This window comes from Hyperolius riggenbachi, chromosome 7, assembly GCF_040937935.1.
Source record: "Hyperolius riggenbachi isolate aHypRig1 chromosome 7, aHypRig1.pri, whole genome shotgun sequence".
In the NCBI taxonomy this organism is placed as follows: Eukaryota; Metazoa; Chordata; class Amphibia; order Anura; family Hyperoliidae; genus Hyperolius; species Hyperolius riggenbachi.
Genome location: NC_090652.1, coordinates 299,229,341 through 299,251,877, shown reverse-complemented (window position 1 = coordinate 299,251,877; position 22,537 = coordinate 299,229,341). Strand labels below are relative to the sequence as shown.

The window sequence follows — 22,537 nt, the reverse complement described above, 5'->3', positions numbered from 1 at the left end:
AGCCGAACTTGGATTATTCATATGTTGCTTTTGCATCTAGGCTAAGCACCCAACTACCCACGGTAAGGTGTGCCTCTCCATTGCTGAGTTAGCTGTTTGTTGTACTTATTTTGTTTATTATAGATATCGTCAGCGAGAGGCTAATAATTCCAAGTTGATGCAAAGCTTATGTACATTATTTATGCAGCTTGGCTTAAAACATAGGGATGGTCAATGAGATATCAATTATTCTGAGATGATGCAGTAGTATGCAGATTTTGTACAGCATGAAAATGGACTAATGAAATCCCGCCATGGTGGAATTTGATTGGTTTCTTTCCAAGCTGAATTAGCATAAACAATTGGCATAATTCTGCATCAGCTTGAAAATCTTTGCATGTCATTGATCACCCACCTTTAAATGATCCAGTCCAGGTTTGACTCACTTAAAGTGGAACTGAAATATGATAAAAAAAAAGACTTTCACTTTCCTGGGGCTTCTGTCAGCCCCCTGCAGCCTTCCTGTGCCCGCGCTGTCGCTGAATGATTCTCCGGTCCCTAGCCGCGTCTCCGTTTCTTGACCGCAAGTCGCCGTCCACTGCGCCTGCTTGGCTCTGGCCATGCTCCTCCTTGTTCCTATTGTCGAGAGCGCCCTGCGCTGGCCCAGTACAAGGTTTTCTCGTACTGTGCCTGCGCAGGACGCTCCTGGCGATGGGAGCGCGAATGAGGTTGCGCGCAAATGAGGACGTGCGGCCAGGGCTGCAGTGGCCGTCGACTTGTAAGTCGCTTGTCAGGAGATGAAGCTGCTGCGGGGGAACAGAGGATCGTTCAGAGATGGCACAGGGAGGCTGCAGGAGGCTGGCAGAAGCCCCAGGGAAAGAGAAAGTCCCCAGAACGCCGCCCTGCACTCACCTGTCTGGGCGGCGTCCTCCCACCTGTGTCTTTGTCCTTCATGACCCGGCAGCATGTCCGTACTCTCATAACGTACCGCCGGTCACAAGAAACATTCGATTGACGGCGTTGGAGACAGGACGGAGTGCGTGGCGGTGGACAGGTGAGTGCATCCTGCTGCAAACACTCTATTGAAATGGGGACCCCGGAAGAGCACTATTAAATCTTGGGGAGATCATCAGCCAGCCATTGATGTACTATGCCCCTCCCCCCAAAGAGATCTGTCCATCCGGAGCTGTCAGGATGGTTAATTTTGATTTCATTCATCACTTTGATTTTATTCAGCATGTTACATCTGGCATTGTAATCACCAGTTCTGTATTTTGTACCAGTGTCCATATTTGATGTGTATCATTGTCTGTATCATTATGTACCCCGTGTTTGTTTTCCTAATTTTATACAATGCTAAATAAGGAATGTGTCTCTTTCCTGCTCACAGGACCTTTCCTGTGCACATCCCTCACATTATCTCCTTTATAAAGTACAAATCTGTATTAATAAATGGTAATTTTATTGATGTGGTTCAAGTTTTAAATCCTCTTTGTTTAGAGTATGTTGAAAATCTTTGTTCTGTAGTTGTGAGATTTGTTTGTATTTGTTTTGAGAAATGTAGCAACTTTTTTGTTCCAATTATTATTCCAGCTTCATCAGAATGTTAAAACTGTGGTCTTACGGCCCTCCGCGGATAAGCTTAGCCGATTAATGGTCACCCTCAAGGATGGCGGTTCTGTCATGATCGATAAGGTCCAAAGCAAAGATGCCGAGGAACTGAAGAATGTCCTGGATGCCATTAGCACTGAGAAGGCTCAGACAGGTAAGGAGGGGGCGGCTATTATCAGGGAGCAATAGCTAGAAGCTTCTGTTCTTCTGTTACTTTTTACCATTCAGTTTTCCCCCACATACACATTTCCTAGAGCACCACGAAGAAAAGCGATCACAATTGTGCTGCAAGTGCATCTTTCTAATTTCCACTTCAGCCATTGAGCTCCTATACAACAATCCTCTACATCAATCGCACTGAAGACGCAGCAGGACATAGATTGCTCTCGGGAGAAAATTCTGCCTCAAAGGGATTGCACCAGTGGAATCGTTCACCTTGGTTTCCATGAGTTTTAACTGTACCTTGTGTTTTGCAATCTGCGAGCCATCGGAATCCGATTGCAAAATGCTGGTGATGGAAAAGGGCCCTTAGTCATATCCCGAAGTGACGTGTGACATGAGATAGACATGGGTATGTACAGTGCCTAGCACACTTAATAACTATGCTGTGTTCCTTTTTTTGTTTCTCTGACTGAGAGAGTTAAATATCAGGTATGTAAGTGGCTGACTCAGTCCTGACTCAGACAGGAAGTGACTACAGTGTAATCCTCACTGATAAGAAATTCCAACTAGAAAACACTTTCCTAGCAGAAAATGGCTTCTGAGAGCAGGAAAGAGATAAAAAGTGTGAATAGTTCATAGATTTTAGCTATGGCATACTTCAATGAATGTGTCATTGAGCAAAAACAATAAAACAGTTAAAACTTAAAAAGTAGATTTAAACATAAAATAAAACTGTGGAATATCTTAAGTCATTTTTAGGAGAAGGAAGATAGATACAATTGTTTATTTCATTAGTTAATTTTCGCTTTGGGTGTCCTTTAACTACTTGACAACTGCAGGTTGTGTTTCCCTTATGGACCAGAGAAATTTTCACACTTCAGCGCTCTTCTCTTTCATTCGCCAATAACTTTATCACTACTTATGACAACTAAATGATCTATACATTATTTTTTTTTTTTAGTTATTACTTTAGTTTCTATGCATTTTAAAGTGAAAAATATGGAAAAAATTAAAATACATAATGTCTCGTTTTTATTTACCACCCCTGTAGTTCTAAAATAAACAATAGTACTGTAGATAGAACACAAATTTTATTTTCCTATTTGTCCTGGTTATCACAACATTGAAATTATATTCCTAGTACAATGTATGGTGACAATATTTTATTAGGAGATAAAGGTGTATTTTTTCATCTTGTTTTTTTTTCTTATTCATTGTTCTCCTATAAATAATTACAAGACCTTCGTTGCAAAAATAATAATATACTTTCAAGGCATACATATATAAAACCAGAGTCCCTAACGTAACTATTTTTGTAATTTTTTTTAAATGCTGTCACTTTGTTTTTTTTGCCCCCTTCCTGATTTCTTATTCTTCTGCATGTTTGCCACACTTAAATGTTTCTGCTCATCAAAAACCGTTAACTATTCGTCAAAGATAACATAATTGAACACAAAATGCAGTTTTTAAATGATGGTTTTTATTATTTAGTGAGAAAAAAAACTCAAAACCTACATGGCCCTGAGTGAAAAAGAAATTGCCCCCCTGAACCTAATAACTGGTTGGGCCACCCTTAGCAGCAATAACTGCAATCAAGCGTTTGCGATAACTTGCAACGAGTCTTTTACAGCGCTCTGGAGGAATTTTGGCCCACTCATCTTTGCAGAATTGTTGTAATTCAGCTTTATTTGAGGGTTTTCTAGCATGAACCGCCTTTTTAAGGTCATGCCACAACATCTCAATAGGATCAGGATCAATAGGTCAGGACTTTGACTAGGCCACTCCAAAGTCTTCATTTTGTTTTTCTGCAGCCATTCAGAGGTGGATTTGCTGGTGTGTTTTGGGTCATTGTCCTGCTGCAGCATCCAAGATCGCTTCAGCTTGAGATGACAAACAGATGGCCGGACATTCTCCTTCAGGATTTTTTGGTAGACAGTAGAATTCATGGTTCCATCTATCACAGCAAGCCTTCCAGGTCCTGAAGCAGCAAAACAACCCCAGACCATCACACTACCACCACCATATTTTACTGTTGGTATGATGTTCTTTTGCTGAAATGCTTTGTTACTTCTACGCCAGATGTAATGGGACACGCACCTTCCAAAAAGTTCAACTTTTGTCTCGTCGGTCCACAAGGTATTTTCCCAAAAGTCTTGGCAATCATTGAAATGTTTTTTAGCAAAATTGAGACGAGCCTTTGTTCTTTTTGCTTAAAAGTGGTTTGCGCCTTGGATATCTGCCATGCAGGCTGTTTTTGCCCAGTCTCTTTCTTATGGTGGAGTCTTGAACACTGACCTTAATTGAGGCAAGTGAGGCCTGCAGTTCTTTTGATGTTGTCCTGGGGTCTTTTGTGGCCTCTCGGATGAGTTTTCTCTGCACTGTTGGGGTAATTTTGGTCGGCCTGCCACTCCTGGGAAGGTTCATCACTGTTCCATGTTTTTGCCATTTGTGGATAATGGCTCTCACTGTGGTTCGCTGGAGTCCCAAAGCTTTAGAAATGGCTTTATAACCTTTACCAGACTAATAGATCTCAATTACAGTACTTTTGTTCTCATTTGTTCCTGAATTTCTTTGGATCTTGGCATGATGTCTAGCTTTTGAGGTGCTTTTGGTCTACTTCTCGGTGTCAGATAGCTCCCATTTAAGTGATTTCTTGATTGAAACAGGTGTGGCAGTAATTAGGCCTGGGGGTGACTACAGAAATTAAAATCAGGTGTGATAAACCACAGTTAAGTTATTTTTAAACAAGGGGGGCAATCACTTTTTCACACAGGGCCATGTAGATTTGGAGTTTTTTTTTCCTCACTAAATAATAAAAACCATCATTTAAAACTGCATTTTGTGTTCAATTATGTTATCTTTGACTAATAGTTAACGTTTTTTGATAAGCAGAAACATTTAAGTGTGACAAACATGCAAAAGAATAAGAAATCAGGAAGGGGGCAAATAGTTTTTCACACCACTGTGTGTGTGTGTGTGTGTGTGTGTGTGTGTGTGTGTGTGTGTGTGTGTGTGTGTGTGTGTGTGTGTGTGTGTGTGTGTGTGTGTGTGTGTGTGTGTGTGTATATATATATATATATTATACTTTTTATCTTACTAGTTATCCACTACTTGTCCCCACTCTGTATCCTGTGTACTGAGATCAGTGCACAGGAAGTGACTGTTTTTGTTTTTACTTTTAATGAAGGCTCATTGATGCTCGCTGGAGCAATGGTCATTCATGAATCAGGGACTTTGGCAGCGCATGTTCCCATAAACTAGGGCTCAACAATTTTCGGTTTTAAAACAAAAATCGTGAACGGGCCCAAGACGATCATCAGTACGTCAAAGCGGCGGTTTTCGTGGCCGCTGTTACATACTCTGCTCCGGGCCTTCTCCTCTGCTCCCGGCCCCTCCTCCAGTAAAGTGTCAATTCCATATGGCCTCACTGCATTGCATAGCAGCTAGGGGAGCCGCGGTGAGTGTTGCCTAGTAATGCTGACTGCCAGGAAGTGATGTCACACTCCCTTGTACAGGCCCCGCGCTACTATGCGAGCACTCGTTCGCTCTTCACCGCGGCTCTTCCTGCGGGTATGCAATGCAGTGAGACCACATGGAATTGAAACTTTACTGGAGGAGGGTCCGGGAGCGGAGGCGAGTAGTGGCCAGCTGCGGCTATGGAGGGAAATATAGGGGATCTGCCTATATACACGGAAGGGGGTGGGAAGGGGGGATTTCGATGGCTAACCCATACTGCGGCACCTGTACACTGGCTAACCCGTACTGCGGCACCTATACACTGGCTAACCCGTACTGCGACACCTATACACTGGCTAACCCATACTGCGGCACCTATACACTGGCTAACCCATACTGCGGCACCTATACACTGGCTAACCCATACTGCGGCACCTATACACTGGCTAACCCGTACTGCGGCACCTATACACTGGCTAACCCATACTGCGGCACCTATACACTGGCTAACCCGTACTGCGACACCTATACACTGGCTAACCCATACTGCGGCACCTATACACTGGCTAACCCGTACTGCGGCACCTATACACTGGCTAACCCGTACTGCGGCACCTATACACTGGCTAACCCATACTGCGGCACCTATACACTGGCTAAGCCGTACTGCGGCACCTATACACTAGCTAACCCATACTGCGGCACCTATACACTGGCTAACCCATACTGCGGCACCTATACACTAGCTAACCCATACTGCAGCACCTATACTCTGGCTAACCCATACTGCGGCACCTATACACTGGCTAACCCATACTGCGGCACCTATACACTGGCTAACCCATACTTCGGCACCTATATACTAGCTAACCCATACTGCGGCACCTATACACTAGTTAACCCATACTGCGGCACCTATACACTGGCTAACCCATACTGCGGCACCTATACACTGGCTAACCCGTACTGCGGCACCTATACACTGGCTAACCCGTACTGCGGCACCTATACACTGGCTAACCCGTACTGCGGCACCTATACACTGGCTAACCCGTACTGCGGCACCTGTACTGGCTAACCTATACTGCGGCACCTATACACTGGCTAACCCATACTGCGGCACCTATTCACTGGCTAACCCGTACTGCGGCACCTATACACTGGCGAACATGTACTGCGGCACCTATGCACTGGCTAACCCGTACTGCGGCACCTATGCACTGGCTAACCCGTACTGCGGCACCTATACACTGGCTAACCCGTACTGTGGCACCTATGCGCTGGCTAACCCGTACTGCGGCACCTATACACTGGCTAACCCGTACTGCGGCACCTATACACTGCCTAACCTGTAGTGCGGCACCTATACTGGCTAACCTGTAGTGCGGCACCTATACTGGCTAACCTGTAGTGCGGCACCTATACTGGCTAACCTGTAGTGCGGCATCTATACTGGCTAACCTGTAGTGCGGCACCTATACTGGCTAACCTGTAGTGCGGCACCTTGACTGGCTAACCTGTAGTGCGGCACCTATACACTGGCTAACCCGTACTGCGGCACCTATGCACTGGCTAACCCGTACTGCGGCACCTATACACTGGCTAACCCATACTGCGGCACCTATACTGGCTAACCTGTAGTGCGGCTGCGGCACCTTGACTGGCTAACCTATACTGCGACACCCAAACTAGCTAACCTGTACTGCTGCACCTATAGCTGGCTTACCTATACTGGTGCACCTATAGCTAGCTAACCTTTCCTGCGGCACCTATAGTTGGCTAACCTTTCCTGGGGCCCCTATAATTGGCTAAACTATACTGGGGGCACCTATACGTGGCTACCTATACTGGGGTAACTCATACTCACTATCAGTGATCCATCGTTGTGCATTTAAAATCGTGAATAGAATCAATCGCAATTTCTGACAGAAATCGTGCAATTCAATCTTTTCCTAAAATCGTTTAGGCCTACACCAATCAGTGTTCTAACGGGCAGTGACAGGGAAGCACGCAGGAGCATGTGCTCTGCGGGTGATTGGAGCACAGTACAATTATCTACATCCCTGGAGCTAAGCTGAACTCTCAAGGGGCATAGATATACTGTACTCACAGCAACTGGTAAAAATAATGGTAATTTTTCTTGCCCCCCAAAATCACTCACATACAGCTGTTGATTTGATCTACAGGATTGGTTCCAGGCTTCATTTCGCTGTAGTTAATCACTCATGAGGATATTCACTTTAATCTTAACAAATGTATTCTTCTTTTCCCAGTGAATCTAAGTCAGGGGTCAGCAAGCTTTGGTGGCGTCTTAGGAAATAGAACTGCCCAGGTCAGACCATTGATGAACATGCAAACTCAGGTATGCACTTATTTTTTTTTCTCTATAACCTGGTACACACATACAATTTTGACTATGGGGATGGGGCTATATTGGGGAGGGGGCTTATACCCAAGTCAATCAATTTTTTTCTGGTTTCTCAGGGGAAAGTGGGTACCTCAGCTTAAACATGGGTCAGCTTATATGCAAGTATATACGGGTATTTTAATTGTGCATAGAACTGATTCATCTAGTTGCCTGCCTACATCAATAGTCATGTTCTCATTAAAAAGAGAATGGTCTTTTTTTTATATATTGTAACCATGCTTATGTTTCAGTATTTATGTACTGGAAATGCAAGTATAAATGTGCACATTTTAATATTTGATAAAATAAAACGTTATAAGTCTCTATAAGCGGCATAATATTCAATAAAATGCCTTTTCCTACTTTTTATAACCCATACAATTATATTTTTGTACACAAGTATTATTATTAATTTAGAAATTACAAGTTCCCAAAGTACAGTTTATTTGCTCTGAAAGCTGCCATAGCTGCCATAGCTACAGTATTTGTATATTGTAATGTACCCAGTGATTATTTCTGAAAGGTCTGCTAATTCGCATATGTTAAGGCCCGTAGACACGCGCAACCAAACTGCCTGATTGTTGTCTGGCTTTAGTCTGTTTTAGACTTTTGGACGACAGGCATGTGTACGCGTGCGAACGACTTGATGAGCGAATGAAAACAGGTGTTTCTAACAATCCAAATGTTGGATCTATTCACATGATTATTGGCCTGATATCCTGTAGTTGATGCGTGTGCACACGCGAGCGTAACGGACTACACATTGAAAACAAGTACAAGTCGTTCAAACATCTTGTACACACTACAAGATGTTTGGACGACTTGTAAATGACTTGTACTTGTTTTTAATGTGTTGTCTGTTGTTCCACTGGCGTGCGCTGTATGTAAGTAAGTTGGTCAATTATCTGTCTAGACATGTGGACATACAGGTTGTGCAGTTTGTCAGGTTGTATGCACACTGTGCACTTGTTGAACGTGTGTATGTAGCTTTAGGAGTTTCGGCACTACCAGGGGATGTTTACATTCCTCTCTTGCTACAATTAAGTAAACACAAGATAATGTTATCACCTCTTCCTGCAGATCTCACTGCAGGGAGCTTTCTTTTTAAAAAGTCCTGTGTTTAACTTCTCGAATGCTGTTTTGCTAAAAATAAAAATTTGGTAGTATATTATATGCTGTGAATAATCTTTTCGAGCAAAGACGAAATGCTGGGTTTCATATCACTTTAATTGAAAAAAGGGAGGGGTGGTGTGCAGTGTTGAAGGTTATGCCAGCATGAATCCTGATGTTCGGCATCTCCACGAGCGACTGTACCACACCGCACTCAGGTGCTAGTAACGGCATCACTGTATGCGCCAATGTCATGTGACGCAGGACACCGCAGACTGACAGGATTTGTACCAGCGGAGCTGGTGAGCCTTCAGCAATTTCCAGCTGCCCTGGGCAGAGTGTGGGCAGGCAGTAGAACTAGAGGGATCTATCTAATCGTCGCTCTGGCCACCAGGGCTGTGGAGTCGGAGCAGTTTGGGGTACCTGGTGTCGGTGGTTTCAATACATTGAGAAGATGGAGTCAGATGATTTTTGTACCGACTCCACAGTCCTGCTGGCCACCCATCGGGGTTGATTTACTAAAGTGTGATAATGCTTATCACGGTTGTGATAAGCGCTTTGCGCGCGATTTGATGCGCATAAAGTTTTGCACGCGATAACAAATGACTTTGCGCGTAAACGCGGGATATCACGTGATAAATATTAGTACCACGTGATATAACTGCAGATCACACGTATGGAATACAGATAACACGTTATAACTGCACACAGCACATCACGTGATATGCTTGAAACTTTGCACACGCAAAGCGTATCACGTGATGTGCTGTGTGCAGTTATTACCAATGTTCTACATACAGCACAATCTCCAGTTGTGAGCACTCAATAAAATGTTTGTGTAGTGTACTACCAAAGAATAAAATGTTTTTAATGCATACAGTAGTACGATACCCAAAATGTATACTGTCACATCATTGTTTATGTGCGTATTTCTTTTAGTTGCGTAAAACATTATGCGCATCCAACAGTTCTGATAGTTATATGCTCAGACTGCGTTCGGCATTGCGCCATACGTGCGTTCAGCGATGCGTGACACGCGCATGCCATGTGACTGTATTTTGATATGTTATTTACAGGAAGTGGAGCTACTTCATACAGCCAAGGTGGAGGAAAATTTCAGCAGAAAGGAAAGGGTCTTTTTGGCCACTGTAAGTAGCTTGTTTGCTGTAATTGTATTTTTGTTGTATGTTTCGGTGTGTGTGTTTGTACCACACACACACGCACACGCACACACGCACACACACACACACAGATATATACACACACGCACACACACACACACACAGATATATATACACACACACACACACACACACACACAGATATATACACACACACACACACACACACACACAGATATATACACACACACACACACACACACACACACACACACACAGATATATACACACACACACACACACACACACACACACACACACACACACACACACACACACACACACACACACACACACACACACACACACACACACACACACACACACACACACACACAGATATATACACACACACACACACAGATATATACACACACACACACACAGAGATATATACACACACACACACAGATATACACACACACACACACACACACACAGATATATACACACACACACACAGATATATACACACACACACACACACACACACACAGATACACACACACACACACACACACACACACACACACACACACACACGTGTGTCTGTTGTCCAGTATGTATGTGTGTGGAGGTGTGTTCTGCTGTATGTTGATTTTGTAGTGTATGTCTGGGTTTGTGTCCAGCATGTCACTAGCACAGACAGTTGTGTTTTCAAATGCTGTAATGTATTGAGATGCCCTTTATTCACTATCTGCCATATGATTTTGAGTGTGTGCATTGCACATGTTCTTACTATGTGCATCCCAGCACCGTGTTCAATTGTTCTCCATTACTGATGATTCATGTGAAGACTAAAAATCGACTCAGCAGCACTGAAAAGGCCTGGTGTTTCTTTAAGGGCGCGATTCCACTAGAGCGGCGCGCGTCTGCGAGATGCGAGCCGGCTCTTCTGGGTCTGCGGGGAAAGCAGACGAATCCCATCAGCCGTGCCATGCACGGCTATGGGACCTGCAGCCTCCCGCGCCGATCCGGATGGAAAAGCCGGCCGAATCGCTAGCGGTAGCGATTCGGCAGGCGTTACCATTACTCCCTATGGTGGGGAAACTCTGCGGATTTGCGGCGGTTTCCGCTCAAGTGGAAACGCGCCCTAACAGTTTCACAGCATCAGAACTTTGTTTCTCTTATACAAGCCTCATTTTTAGATGCACAGAAGAAAACTGCCCGGGCATTTTTCCCCTGATGCTGCGCAAAGCATGATGGGATTTCTGATGTTGTTGCTCTCGTTCTGCTGTTTTGGTGCAAATTTTTTTTTCTTACATTTTGAATTTGACATTTGAAGCCTAGCGTGTGCAGCTGGGAGGTGTTATCAGGACACAGGACAGTTGGAACTGTCTCCTGCTCCTTGTCACCTCCTTTCAACCAAAAAGATGGCTGCCCCCATGAATCAAACATTTGCCTGTTCTTTTAAAACAGGGCAGTAAGAAATTATACTACCCATCTATTCTAATTAACATAACTAATGTAACTTATTGACAGTATGTTTGTTTGTTTAGGCTGAAGTTCCCCTTTAAAGAAAATCTGTAATGAAAAAACTCCCCTGGGGGGTACTCACCTCGGGTGGGGGAAGCCTCAGGATCCTATTGAGGCTTCCCCCGTCGTCCTCTGTCCCACGGTGGCGGCGAAAATCCTCCCGGAGCGGCGGCGATGTAAATATTTACCGCTCCAGCGCAGGCGCAGTATCCGCTCTTCCAACAGAGATGGGCGGAAATAGCCGATCTCCGTTGGGCCGCTCTACTGCGCAGGTGCAAGTCTCCTGCGCCTGTGCAGTAAAGTGGACCCAACGGAGATCGGCTATTTTCGCCTATCTCCGTCAGAAGAGCCGCAACGGCGCCCCCGCTGAAGCCAGGGAAGGTAAATATTGCACAGGCTGTCGGATTTGTCACGAAGGCTTTGAAGGGCTACAGCGAGACCCCCGTGGGACAGAGGAGGACGGGGGAAACCTCATTAGGATCCGGAGGCTTCCCCCTCCCGAGGTGAGTACCCCCCAGGGGACGTTTTTCTCGTTAGTGTCTCTTTAAATCAATGTGCCATCCATGGTTCAATTTATTGTTGCTATGTAATGGTCGTGTGCTTTTGAGTCATTTTGTTTGCAAGGTCTTTTTTTCCCGCCAAGCAGTTTTCAGCATAACACCGTGTGCATCCAGAAGGACATGTGATACACAGGCAACCACTTAAAAATCTTTATGCAGGAGAACAGAGGTGCCCAAAGGATAAAAGGAAGCTAAATGAGCTTAATAACCAAATTCTTGGTAAATAGAGGAGGTAGTGGTGGACTTACCTCCTCCAAGTAGACACACAACGACTGTAGTAAAGACAGTCAATATATTTTATTTATGAACTCCAAATATGCAACGCGTTTTGCAGGTTTGATCCCGCTTCATCAGGCAATAACAACGGAGCAATAGCATATGTGGTCAGTAGAAGAGCCAGGCACCACTTAAAAATCTTTGGACAGCATCTTGTATACCAATGTGTGCCACAGTGAAGATTTATTTATTTTTTTTGTAAAGTATGCTGTCATACTGTCTGTGTTTTTTTGGTTTTTTTTTTACGGTTTTAGTTTAAAGGGGTGCTTACAAAAAATTCTGGAGCAGGGCCTTATGATTTAGTAATAAATTGGCCTTGTAGTAATACCCTTGATAATTCTACAAACGAGTAAAATAAACTTTCTGCTGTAACAGAACAATCAATTTAGAGGTACCCAATCTTATCCCCTTTTCTTTTTTAGCTTGAACTCCCACTAAGATAACAACCGTAGATGTTGCCTACCTGCATCAATACCATAACCTATGTATTGTATTTCCTTTCCTTAAACAATGTATGTACAACATTCTTCCTCTTTCCCCCTGGTGACAACCTTTCAATTCCATGTTTTCTGTTCTTTATAGCCTCATAGCTACATACTTACCAATTCATACTAATTACTCAAGTCTCTTATAATTGTTCAGTCCAGATAGTATATCTAAAGGTGCCCATACATGGTACAATTTTTCAATTTTTTTTCAATTCGATAATTTAGTTCAATTATTCCGTTGAATCGAATATAAAGATTTTTCCAGCATGTCTGATCAGATTTTTCTCGAAAAAAACAGGATAATCGTTCGAATGTCTTGATCAAAAAAAAATATTTTCAACTTTCATTGGATTCAATCATTAGATCGAATAAACGAGAAAATCAAACGTGTTTATTGTATCATGTATGGCCACCATTAGATATACCTGAATAATTATACTTGGGCACAGCAAGGCTTGGTGTACAGAGGCGCCAGAGTAGAATAAAAACGTTTAAAAACCGTCTAAAAGAGGGGGATGTTCAGGTGGACTTACCTCCCTCGAAAATATAAAACTCAATTGAGTCACAATTTAACAATACAAAATTTTTTATTCAACTCCACTTAGTGCAACGCGTTTCACAGGTGTGGTCCTGCTTCATCAGGCAAACAGGAGTATAACTCAATGGGTCTAAATGCAGAAGTGAGCGCCTCTGAGACAGAGGCGCTCCCTTCTGCATTTAGACACATTGAGTTCACTTTCGGCAACAGGCCTGGCAACGTAACTGATTCTTTGCTTTAGTGTTAGCAATAGTGCCCTCTATACTGCTATTGCAGACAGAAAGGCAAAGAATCATTTGCGTTGCCAGGCATGTGGGCTGGTAGAAGCCCCAGGTGATTCCAACTCAAATGTAAATTGTATTCGCTTAAAGAGGAACTCCAGTGAAAATAATGTAATAAAAAAGTGCTTTATTTTTACCCTAATTATGGATAAATTATTTAGTCAGTGTTTGCCCACTGTAAAATCTTTTCTCTCCCTGGTTTACATTCTGACATTTACCACATGGTGACATTTTTACTGCTGGCAGGTGATGTAGCTGCTGCTTGTTTTTTGGCAGTTGTAAACCGCTATTTCCCACAATGCAACAAAGTTCACAGACAGGAAACTGCCAGGACCATGGTCCTCAGAGTTTTTGTGGGAGGGGTTTCACTGCAATATCAGCCATACAGCGCCCCCTGCTGATCTGTTTGTGAAAAGGAATAGATTTTTTCATGTAAAAGGTATTGGAGTGCATCGGGCCACTTTCACCAGAGGGGCACCGAGGGGCCCACCATCAACCGCAGTATTAGCTCCCTATTGGTCCTATGTTAGTAAGAATGATTTATGCGATTTGTGATTTGTATTTTTTTCCTAGTAATATTAAAAAAGCTCACCATACCTTCCTTACACTTCTGACACTGTGGTTGTGGTAGTGAAGTTTTGTGTTGCTATATCAATTGTTATGTATACAGTGTTTGGGGGGGGGGGGGTGGCTTATGTAAACCCTGCACTGGGGCACATGACTCCTTAGCTATGCCACTGGACCACTGCAAAACTTACAGTGAGAATGGCTGAACAATCAAACATTGTTAAAGAAAATTTGTAACAAAAAAACCCTTCCCACTGGGGGGTACTCACCTGGGGTGGGGGAAGCCTCCGGATCCTATTGAGGCTTCACCCGTCCTCCTCTGTCCCACGGCGGCAACGATAAAGCTCCCCGAACAGCAGGGATGTAAATATTTTCCTTTCCTGGCTCCAGCAGTATCGGCTCTCCGCTCGGAGATAGGCGGAAATAGCCGATCGCTGTCGGGCCGCTCTATTGCGCAGGCGCAAGTCTCCTGCGCCTGAGTAGTAGAGCAGACCCGACGGAGATCGGCTATTTCCGCCTATCTCCGTGCGGAGAGCCGATCCTGCTGGAGCCAGGACAGGTAAATCAGCGCTTGTCAGGCTTGTGGAGGGAGGATTGCCGGACACTTCGGGGAGCCAGCGCTGGACTGCCTGCAGCTACAGGGGTGGGGGAAGCCTCATTAGGACCCTGAGGCTTCCCCCTCCCAAGGTGAGTACCGCTAGGGGAACTTTTATTTTTTTTTTGTTACAGGTTCTCTTTAATTGAGTGGGTGGGGTTGATATTGAATAAAGATTAGGAAGCACTTTTTTTTTTTTACATTGATGGGAACTACTTCAAAATTAAACATTACTAACATTGATTGTCAGTGTTAACTTAAAGTCAAGTGTGGGTTGTAAAAGATTTTTAATTTCTCGTTACAGACAATGCTTCAATCAAACTATGATACTCTCCGGGACGTCTTCCAGAAGCGCAGGATTGTGGAGAGTCTTGCCCAAGAGCTCTGGGAGAGGTTCCGGAGAAGGCATTTGATCAGCCAAATCCAGCGGAGGTGGTCCGATATGAAGCGGAGGGAACAGAGATTCCTTCGACACGTCAGGGACCGACATGTGCTTAGTAAGTAATGTTCATAACCAATATTTTAGACATGTATGTTTTTAATGATACTGTTTTTGTGGTATTTACTATTATTTTGAATGATTAGGATGTGTGTGCCTGTCCTGGGGTCATTAGTCTGCATTATTTGTAGTGCCTTGAGGGCCCGTTTCCACTAAAGCGAATGTGCATGCGTTTCCTGCCTGCAGATTCGCATAGACAATACAAGTGAATGGGACTGTTTCCACTTGTCAAGATTTCTGAGCGTTTTTCTGTGCAGAAAAAAATCTGCATGGCAGAGCCATCAGAATTCGCATACCGCATATGATTCGCATACAATGTATTTAATAGGAAATACGGTTTTGGTATGCAAATTTTCATGCAAATTCGCATACGATTTCACATAGAAACTATGGAAAAGCACACAGGCACTGCCATGGTTAAATTCGCATACATAGTCATCCATGCGAAATAGTTTGCGAATTCGCATGAAAATTTGCTTACAACCGCATGCGAAATTAGCATCCGCATGAAATGTTTTTTTTTCTGCAGCGATTCCCACCGCACAAGTGGAAACGGGCCCCAAGTCAGAGCTGTGCATGCTTGGTCTGGGGTTATGATGCAAATAATGTTAGGCAAAGGAGCCGCAGAGCCAGGCAGCAGTGTTGCCAACTCGTCAGTAAGGAAAGTAGCTATTGGTTGTCCTAGAAGTCGCTTCAAGTCGCTAGATGACATCATCACGTAATTTGCATAACGGCTCCACCCCCGACCCGCACACATCATCCAGCGACCGGCCCACCTGACGTCACCGCTCCGCTCACCAGCAAGAGCGCCTGTGATGGAAGCAGGGAGGGGCTAGTGTGAGTGACGTCCCCTGACTGGTCTGGAAGGTTCCTGGCTGTGCGGTGATTGGTTGCCCCGTACTGGGCGGCTACCAGCGGCTTGATGGGGGTGGGACTCCTGCGAGAGGACGGGCCAGCCCGGCCAGGCTGTGTGTGAGTGGCGTGCTTTGGGACGGGGAGGGGCCGGCAGCCGGCAACTTAAGTTAGTCTCCCAAATGTAATGTCTCCAATAACACAAGACAAATGTTGCCAGATTTGTCGCTAGTAGCTTTTTTTAAAAACTGTGGCTAGAGGGCTTCCAAAAGCTGCTAAATATAGCGACAAAGTCGCTAAGTTGGCAACACTGCCAGGCAGCCTATCGGATTAAAAGCAAATACCAAAGTATACAATAAAAAAAAAATCAAGCTTTTTATTTAAAGTTCTGGAAGTTTTCCACTTAGGTATTTTCGATAACCATGTAAAAGATGCATATTGCAGGCCTGGCTTCATTATTGATTACCTACAGCCCCTAAACAAGCATGCATATCTGTGTTCTGAGTGAAGGGACTGCTAAACTTAGTGGCATGCTTACAGATACCTTCATGTCTGCTACACACCATAGATTTTTCAGTTAGATTTTTCAATGAGATTTTTGTGTAACTTTTTCTGTTAAGGGGCCCATACACCTAACTATTTTCCTGCCAATATACAGCAGATTCGAGCACTGTGATCGAATCAGCTGTGAAATCGTTGCGCAAACGCTGACAAAACGATCGATTTCCATCCGAAATCAATCGTTTCCGTCGATCGGTCCATGCGGAAGATTTTGCTCGATCACCGGCGGGTCGGGAGTGCGTCGATAGCGGCGTTAGACTGCCGACGACCGACGCTAGCGGCAAGACATTACCTGCTCCGGCCGGCACGAGTTCCCACTGATCCTTCTCCGCTGGGTTCCAGCTTCCTTCACTTACTTCCTGTCCCGACAGGAAGTTTAAACAGTAGAGCGCCGTCTACTGTTTAATCCTCCCCGGACAGGAAGTTCAGTGAAGCCGCAGCCCTGGAGCCCAAAGCGGAGAAGACAGCGGAGACCGGGGGACTCGCGCTGGCCGGATCAGGTAATGTATGCGCGGCAGCAGATCCACAGATTGCGATCGGTTTCAGGCTGAAACCGATTCACAATCTGTTTGCAGCAGGGCTGTGGAGTCGGAGTCGTGGAGTCGGGCAATTTTGGGTGCCTGGAGTCGGAGTCGGGAAAAAATGCACCGACTCCTAATGAATTTGTTACTGTAATTAAAATGGAAAATATGATAAAATTTTCTATTTCTCAGATAATAGTCATTAAAAATAATGTATATATACAGTAATAGCTGTGCTTAGTCCACAAAAATGAAATAAACCAATCAAAATTAGTTACTTGTGCTGCTTCAATAAAGCAGTCCCCGTATTTTTAAGGTCAGATATACATATCTGATTGTGACTGTATATATGATGTGTACACAGGAATCTCTTATATATACCAAATAACATCTATGCTGTAAGAATAAAGCCTGATGTGTAGCTGTGTCACTAATAGAGATGGTCAACAAGATGGAAATAATTCTGCATTGATGCTGATTTTTGCAAATGTATGCACTCCCTTTGCTGATGAAATCAAATAATTTGATATGTTGTTAAAATGTGGTTTGGTGACTACAAATTAAAGGGTAACTGAGACGGATGAAAAGTAAAGTTTTATACATACCTGGGGCTTCCTCCAGGCGTACGAGAGAGAACGGCGCCGGAGACTTGGGCGCAGGACACAGCCAGTATATGGCTGATCCTGCTGCCGCACAAGTCCGGGCCGTGTTAATTACTATTCCCCCTCCAGGCCGACATGGATAGTGGGGGAATGAAATAATTCGGCTTCCAGCAATCGCTGGAATCCGAATTATTGTTTTAAAAGCAACTTCAGGTCCGTCTGATGGCGCTGAAGTTACTCCCTGTGCCTGCGATAGCCGTAGTTCCTATTACGGCCTATGGTGGCGCCGGCTGCGCCCAAGTCTCCTGCGCTGCTGCGCCCAAGTCTCCAGCGCTGGATTTACCGTGTTCGTCCTCCAGCCCCCTTCAGGCTAATCAGTCCCTCGCTGTCCACCACCACCCGGATCTTCTGCTATGAGTCCTGGTAATTCAGCCAGTCAGCGCTCTCCGGCCGCATGCCGCTCCCACAGCCAGGAACATTCTGCACCTGCGCAATAGTGCTGCACAGGTGTAGTATGCTCCTGGCGGCGGAGTGTGTGCATGCGCACTACACCCGACTGTCTCAAGTACCTGGACTCATAGCAGAAGATCCAGGTGGTGGAGGAGGACAACGAGGGACTGATTATCCTGAAGGCGGCTGGAGGAAACCCCAGGTATGTATAAAACTTTAATTTCATCTGTCTCAGGTTTACTTTGTTACACAGTAGTACTATACTCTACATATGCACTCCCCACAGAGCTGCAGGGAATCCACTGAGAATGCTGTGCACATTGAACACAGAGGTGTTGTCTGTTTACAATCTCCTCATTCCCCTGCAGAGTACCTGCACATCATTCTTACATGTACCCACACTTACATTGCCTAGGGCCTGATAGATGTTCTTTGTTCCGGTTTGTACCTTTTACAAGTACTCTTACCAAGGACTAGTTTTAGTCTAAAGGGAATAAATATAGTAGTCTACATATCCTTCTCACTTCAGTTGTCTTGTAAAATTCCTAAGCGTTGGCAGTTAAGAGACGAATTTCATGTTACATACTTTTAATCAACAAAATTGTAATATGCAAATTAGAGGAGTCGGAGTCAGAGTCGGAGGAATCCTAAACTGAGGAGTCGGAGTGGTGGATTTTTGGACCGACTCCACAGCCCTGGTTTGCAGTAAAGGCAGCCATACGATCCCTTTCTGATCAGATTCAATCAGAGAGGGATCTCTATGTTGGTCGATCTGATGGAAAATTGACCAGTGTATGGCCACCTTTAGATTTTCTGTTTGATTTTTTTCTGGAAAGTGGTAGAGTGTTTTTTATCTCTGGTGCATTGTGCTCTGGTTAGCTCCTGCTGAGTAGAACAATGGCTAGTTGCTAGGCAGATAGATGTTTACATAGATAATTTCAAACTGATCGCTCAAGACCAGTCTTATCACCTGAGCGACGGACTGTACACACGCCCGATTTGACGTCCGGACGACTGAACGTCCAAACGACCCGTCGTTTAAAGAAATCAGATGTGTGTATGGGCCTTAATGCTGGTTCGTTTCTTCTTATCAATCGAGCCGCTGATGGCTCAATTGATAATATCCGACGTGTCCGATCACCGAGGCGGATCGATTCTGCGCTTGATCCCCGCGGGTGGGCAATAGAAAAAAAACGAGCGACAGATACGAAGCGCCTGCGGGGACGAGCGGGAATCTATCCACGCGCCCGCATTGAGCCAGCGGCTCTATTCCGGCGCATAAACGCACAGTGTATGCCCGGCATAAAGGTTCATACACCTACCAACTATCTGGAAAACTTGCCTGTTAGGGGCTCTTTCACATCAGAGCTTGCGTTTGGAGAACGCTCAAAGCATACGTTTTGTTGTATGCGTTTTAATGCGTTTTGATATGCGTTGCACTGCAGTGAGTGTGCGTTTTTAATCAGTTTTCAAAAACGCAGGTAATTTTTTTTTTTTTTCTTTTAGTTTTCAACTTTCTACATTGTTCCTCTGTTGCATTCTGGGACTGATTGCCTGCGTTAACGGATTTAAAAACGCGCATAGTGTGCTTTTTACATTGACTAACATTGTAACGCATAAAGCTAGCGTCGGCCGAAAAACTGCGCCTGGGTGCGTCGTAACGCAACGTACAAAAAGGCTGCGTTACATGTGAAAGCTAAAATGAAAGTCTATGGACTTTCATTTCACCTTGGGTAACGCAAACTTTACCCTTTGCGTTGAAACGCAGAAAATCTGCCCTAATGTGAAAGAGCCCTAAAGGTGCCCATACACTCGTCAGATTGGCAGCAGACAGATAAGAAATGCATCTGATGATCTATCTGATGCGTTTTTAGAACATTTTTTACCAGGATAGAATTCCAATAGATTTCAGTTTGAAATCTGTTGAAATTCGATCTGATGGCATTTTTTTGCCATCAGATTTCCATTAAGGCCAATGCAAACTGATAAGCAATCTCATCAGATCGACCTAAATTTTCCACCCTGCTAGTTCGATGGAAATCCATCGAAATCGATCGAAATCGGCCGTCGATCGGTCGATTGGCCAACCGATTTGCGATCGATCGATCGATCGATCGCGATCGATCGGTCGGCCAGAAAATCGGCTGAGTGTATGGGCTGCTTAAGCCCCATACAAAACTTTGTTGTGAACAACTGAAAACAAGTCTTTTGCTATTGTTCAAACAGCTGATAAGACTGATAAGAAGGCAATCCAACTGTTTAATTGATTTCTTATCAGTCTTATCATATTTTTGAACAATAGCAAAAGACTTGTTTTTAGTTGTTTCAACTTGTTTCACAACAAAAGCTGTTTGACAATTGTGCTGCATAAAAGGCAGCTGTTGAGCGTGTGAATGGAGCTTTATGCTGGGCATACACGGCTCGATTTTGCCGCTCAATCGATTCCCAGCTCGAATCTGCAGGTGATTCTTTTATCTTCCACTCGTTTGTCTTATTTTTTTCCATTGTCCTTAATGCAGAATCGAGCGGCCAAACCATCGGGGGTTTGGGAGATCAGATGTGTTAGAAATTATCTACTGAGCCACCTAATGGCTCAGAATCGAGCTGTGTATTCCTAGCATAACAGAAAAGTTGGACAGATAGTTGGTAAGTGTGTAGGAACCTTAACAGAAAATGTAAGTTAAAATTGTATGTTGTGTACCTAGCATAACATCATACTGTTCTGATTGCTCCATAGATGCCCAAATCCCACCACAACGCCACCGGGCTAGGCGGAGGCATGAGTCCTCAGAGTCGGAGGAGTCTCAGGACCACCCACCTCCACCGGATACGGACGACCAACTGGATCCGCCAGGACAAGCGGAGGAGGAAGGACCCCCACTACTGCAACCTGAGGCCCCCCTTCCCCAGGAACCACTCCATGAAAATGTGGAACTCCCTCCACAGCCCCAAGAACCACAGGCAGCGCCACCACAGCGACAAAGAGGCAAAAGTATGTTTGGACATTATTACTACTTCTATACACACTTGACATGCTTAGGATTTGTGTAATATAAATGCCTAATTATGTGATTTTGTTTTACAGGACGTGCTCGAGTTGACGCCATTTTGGGGCAAATAGTGAGTTTGTTGGGCCCTCTCCAGGAGGCCGTACATGACTGGGCCCAAAATTAAAAAAAGAAATGCTTTTCTGACATTCTGACATTTTGTCTTCAGTTTTTTGTTTGTTTTTTCAGTTTTAACAACTTGGGGTGGATTGAATAAAGCAAATTTCGCTCTTCATCTCATGTTACTGCTGCTATTCACTTTATTCAATCCACTAATGTGACTCTAATAAACACATTGCCATGCTGAAAGTACAAATGACACCAGTTCATTTGCCCAAAAAAGTTACCATGCAGGCATCATTCTAAAATTCATGTGACACCCCCAATATAGTATGACTTTACACATATGCTTGCATTTGAAGATTTGTTCAAGACAATGCAATGTCATTTTGATGTTTGCATGCATCACTTCTTGGGTAGAGACCTGTTAAAAATTACACTATGGAAAGGAGTATTACTGCCTATGATATAACATCATACAGGAACCACTGTTAACCTTGAAATATTAACGTTATTAAATGTTATTCACATTATGAAAAAGGCAGAGTAAACCAAAAATTACTCGTAACTGTAATGGTTTAAACATAAATCATTTATTTAGCAACATGCCAAACAAAACCTTATGGGCTTCTGCCGCATCGGCCAATATGACCAAAACAACATTTTGCCCTTCTTGGGCATTGGCCAATCTGACCAAAACAACATTTTGCCCTTCTTGGGCATCAGCCAAAGCAACATTTTGCCCTTCTTGGTCATCGGCCAATCTGGCCACAGCAACATTTTGTCCTTTGGCCGCATCGCCCAGTCGGGCCAATCTTAGTAGCATTTCCCAGCCATTCCCATGTATTTGAGCCAGATCTGCATGGATCTGACTTATTTGCCTCCTATACTCAGTTTGAGCATGGAGGAATTGACGGGAATGCCACCTAACACTGTCATATTCTGCCCTGGACTGTGCTGCTGGGGATGGTGTTGAAGTCCTGGAGCGTTCATCTATGGATGGTGTTGAAGGGAGGGAGTGTTGTGGTGTTGATGGTGGAGATGGAATATCCAAAGTAGCATCGGATTCCTCGGAGATGTGAAGGCTGAAGACTGTATCTACACATTCCACTTCCTGCAAATTGGACACATCACCAGACACAGGCGTATATGAAGGGCCCTCACTTATCAAGTTAATGAACAACATGTTAAGGTCATGTTTGTAGAGATAACAAGGTCATGTCTCAACATTTAAACACCAGCTGATGTTGCCTCATCA

At 44.3% G+C, this 22,537-nt stretch overlaps 1 protein-coding gene across 1 annotated transcript in view; it reads left to right on the top strand.

Moving 5' to 3' along the window:
* Positions 1-21,368, top strand: part of LOC137525888 (ubiquitin carboxyl-terminal hydrolase 26-like) — a 31,084-nt gene extending 9,716 nt beyond the window's left edge. Inside the window, exons 3-8 of the mRNA XM_068247107.1 lie at positions 1,573-1,744; positions 7,482-7,570; positions 9,802-9,873; positions 14,992-15,184; positions 20,910-21,164; positions 21,258-21,368. Coding sequence (XP_068103208.1) covers positions 1,573-1,744; positions 7,482-7,570; positions 9,802-9,873; positions 14,992-15,184; positions 20,910-21,164; positions 21,258-21,346 — 870 coding nt within the window. The 3' untranslated portion in view covers positions 21,347-21,368. The remainder of the gene's footprint in view (positions 1-1,572; positions 1,745-7,481; positions 7,571-9,801; positions 9,874-14,991; positions 15,185-20,909; positions 21,165-21,257) is intronic.
* The last annotated feature ends 1,169 nt before the right edge of the window (positions 21,369-22,537 follow it).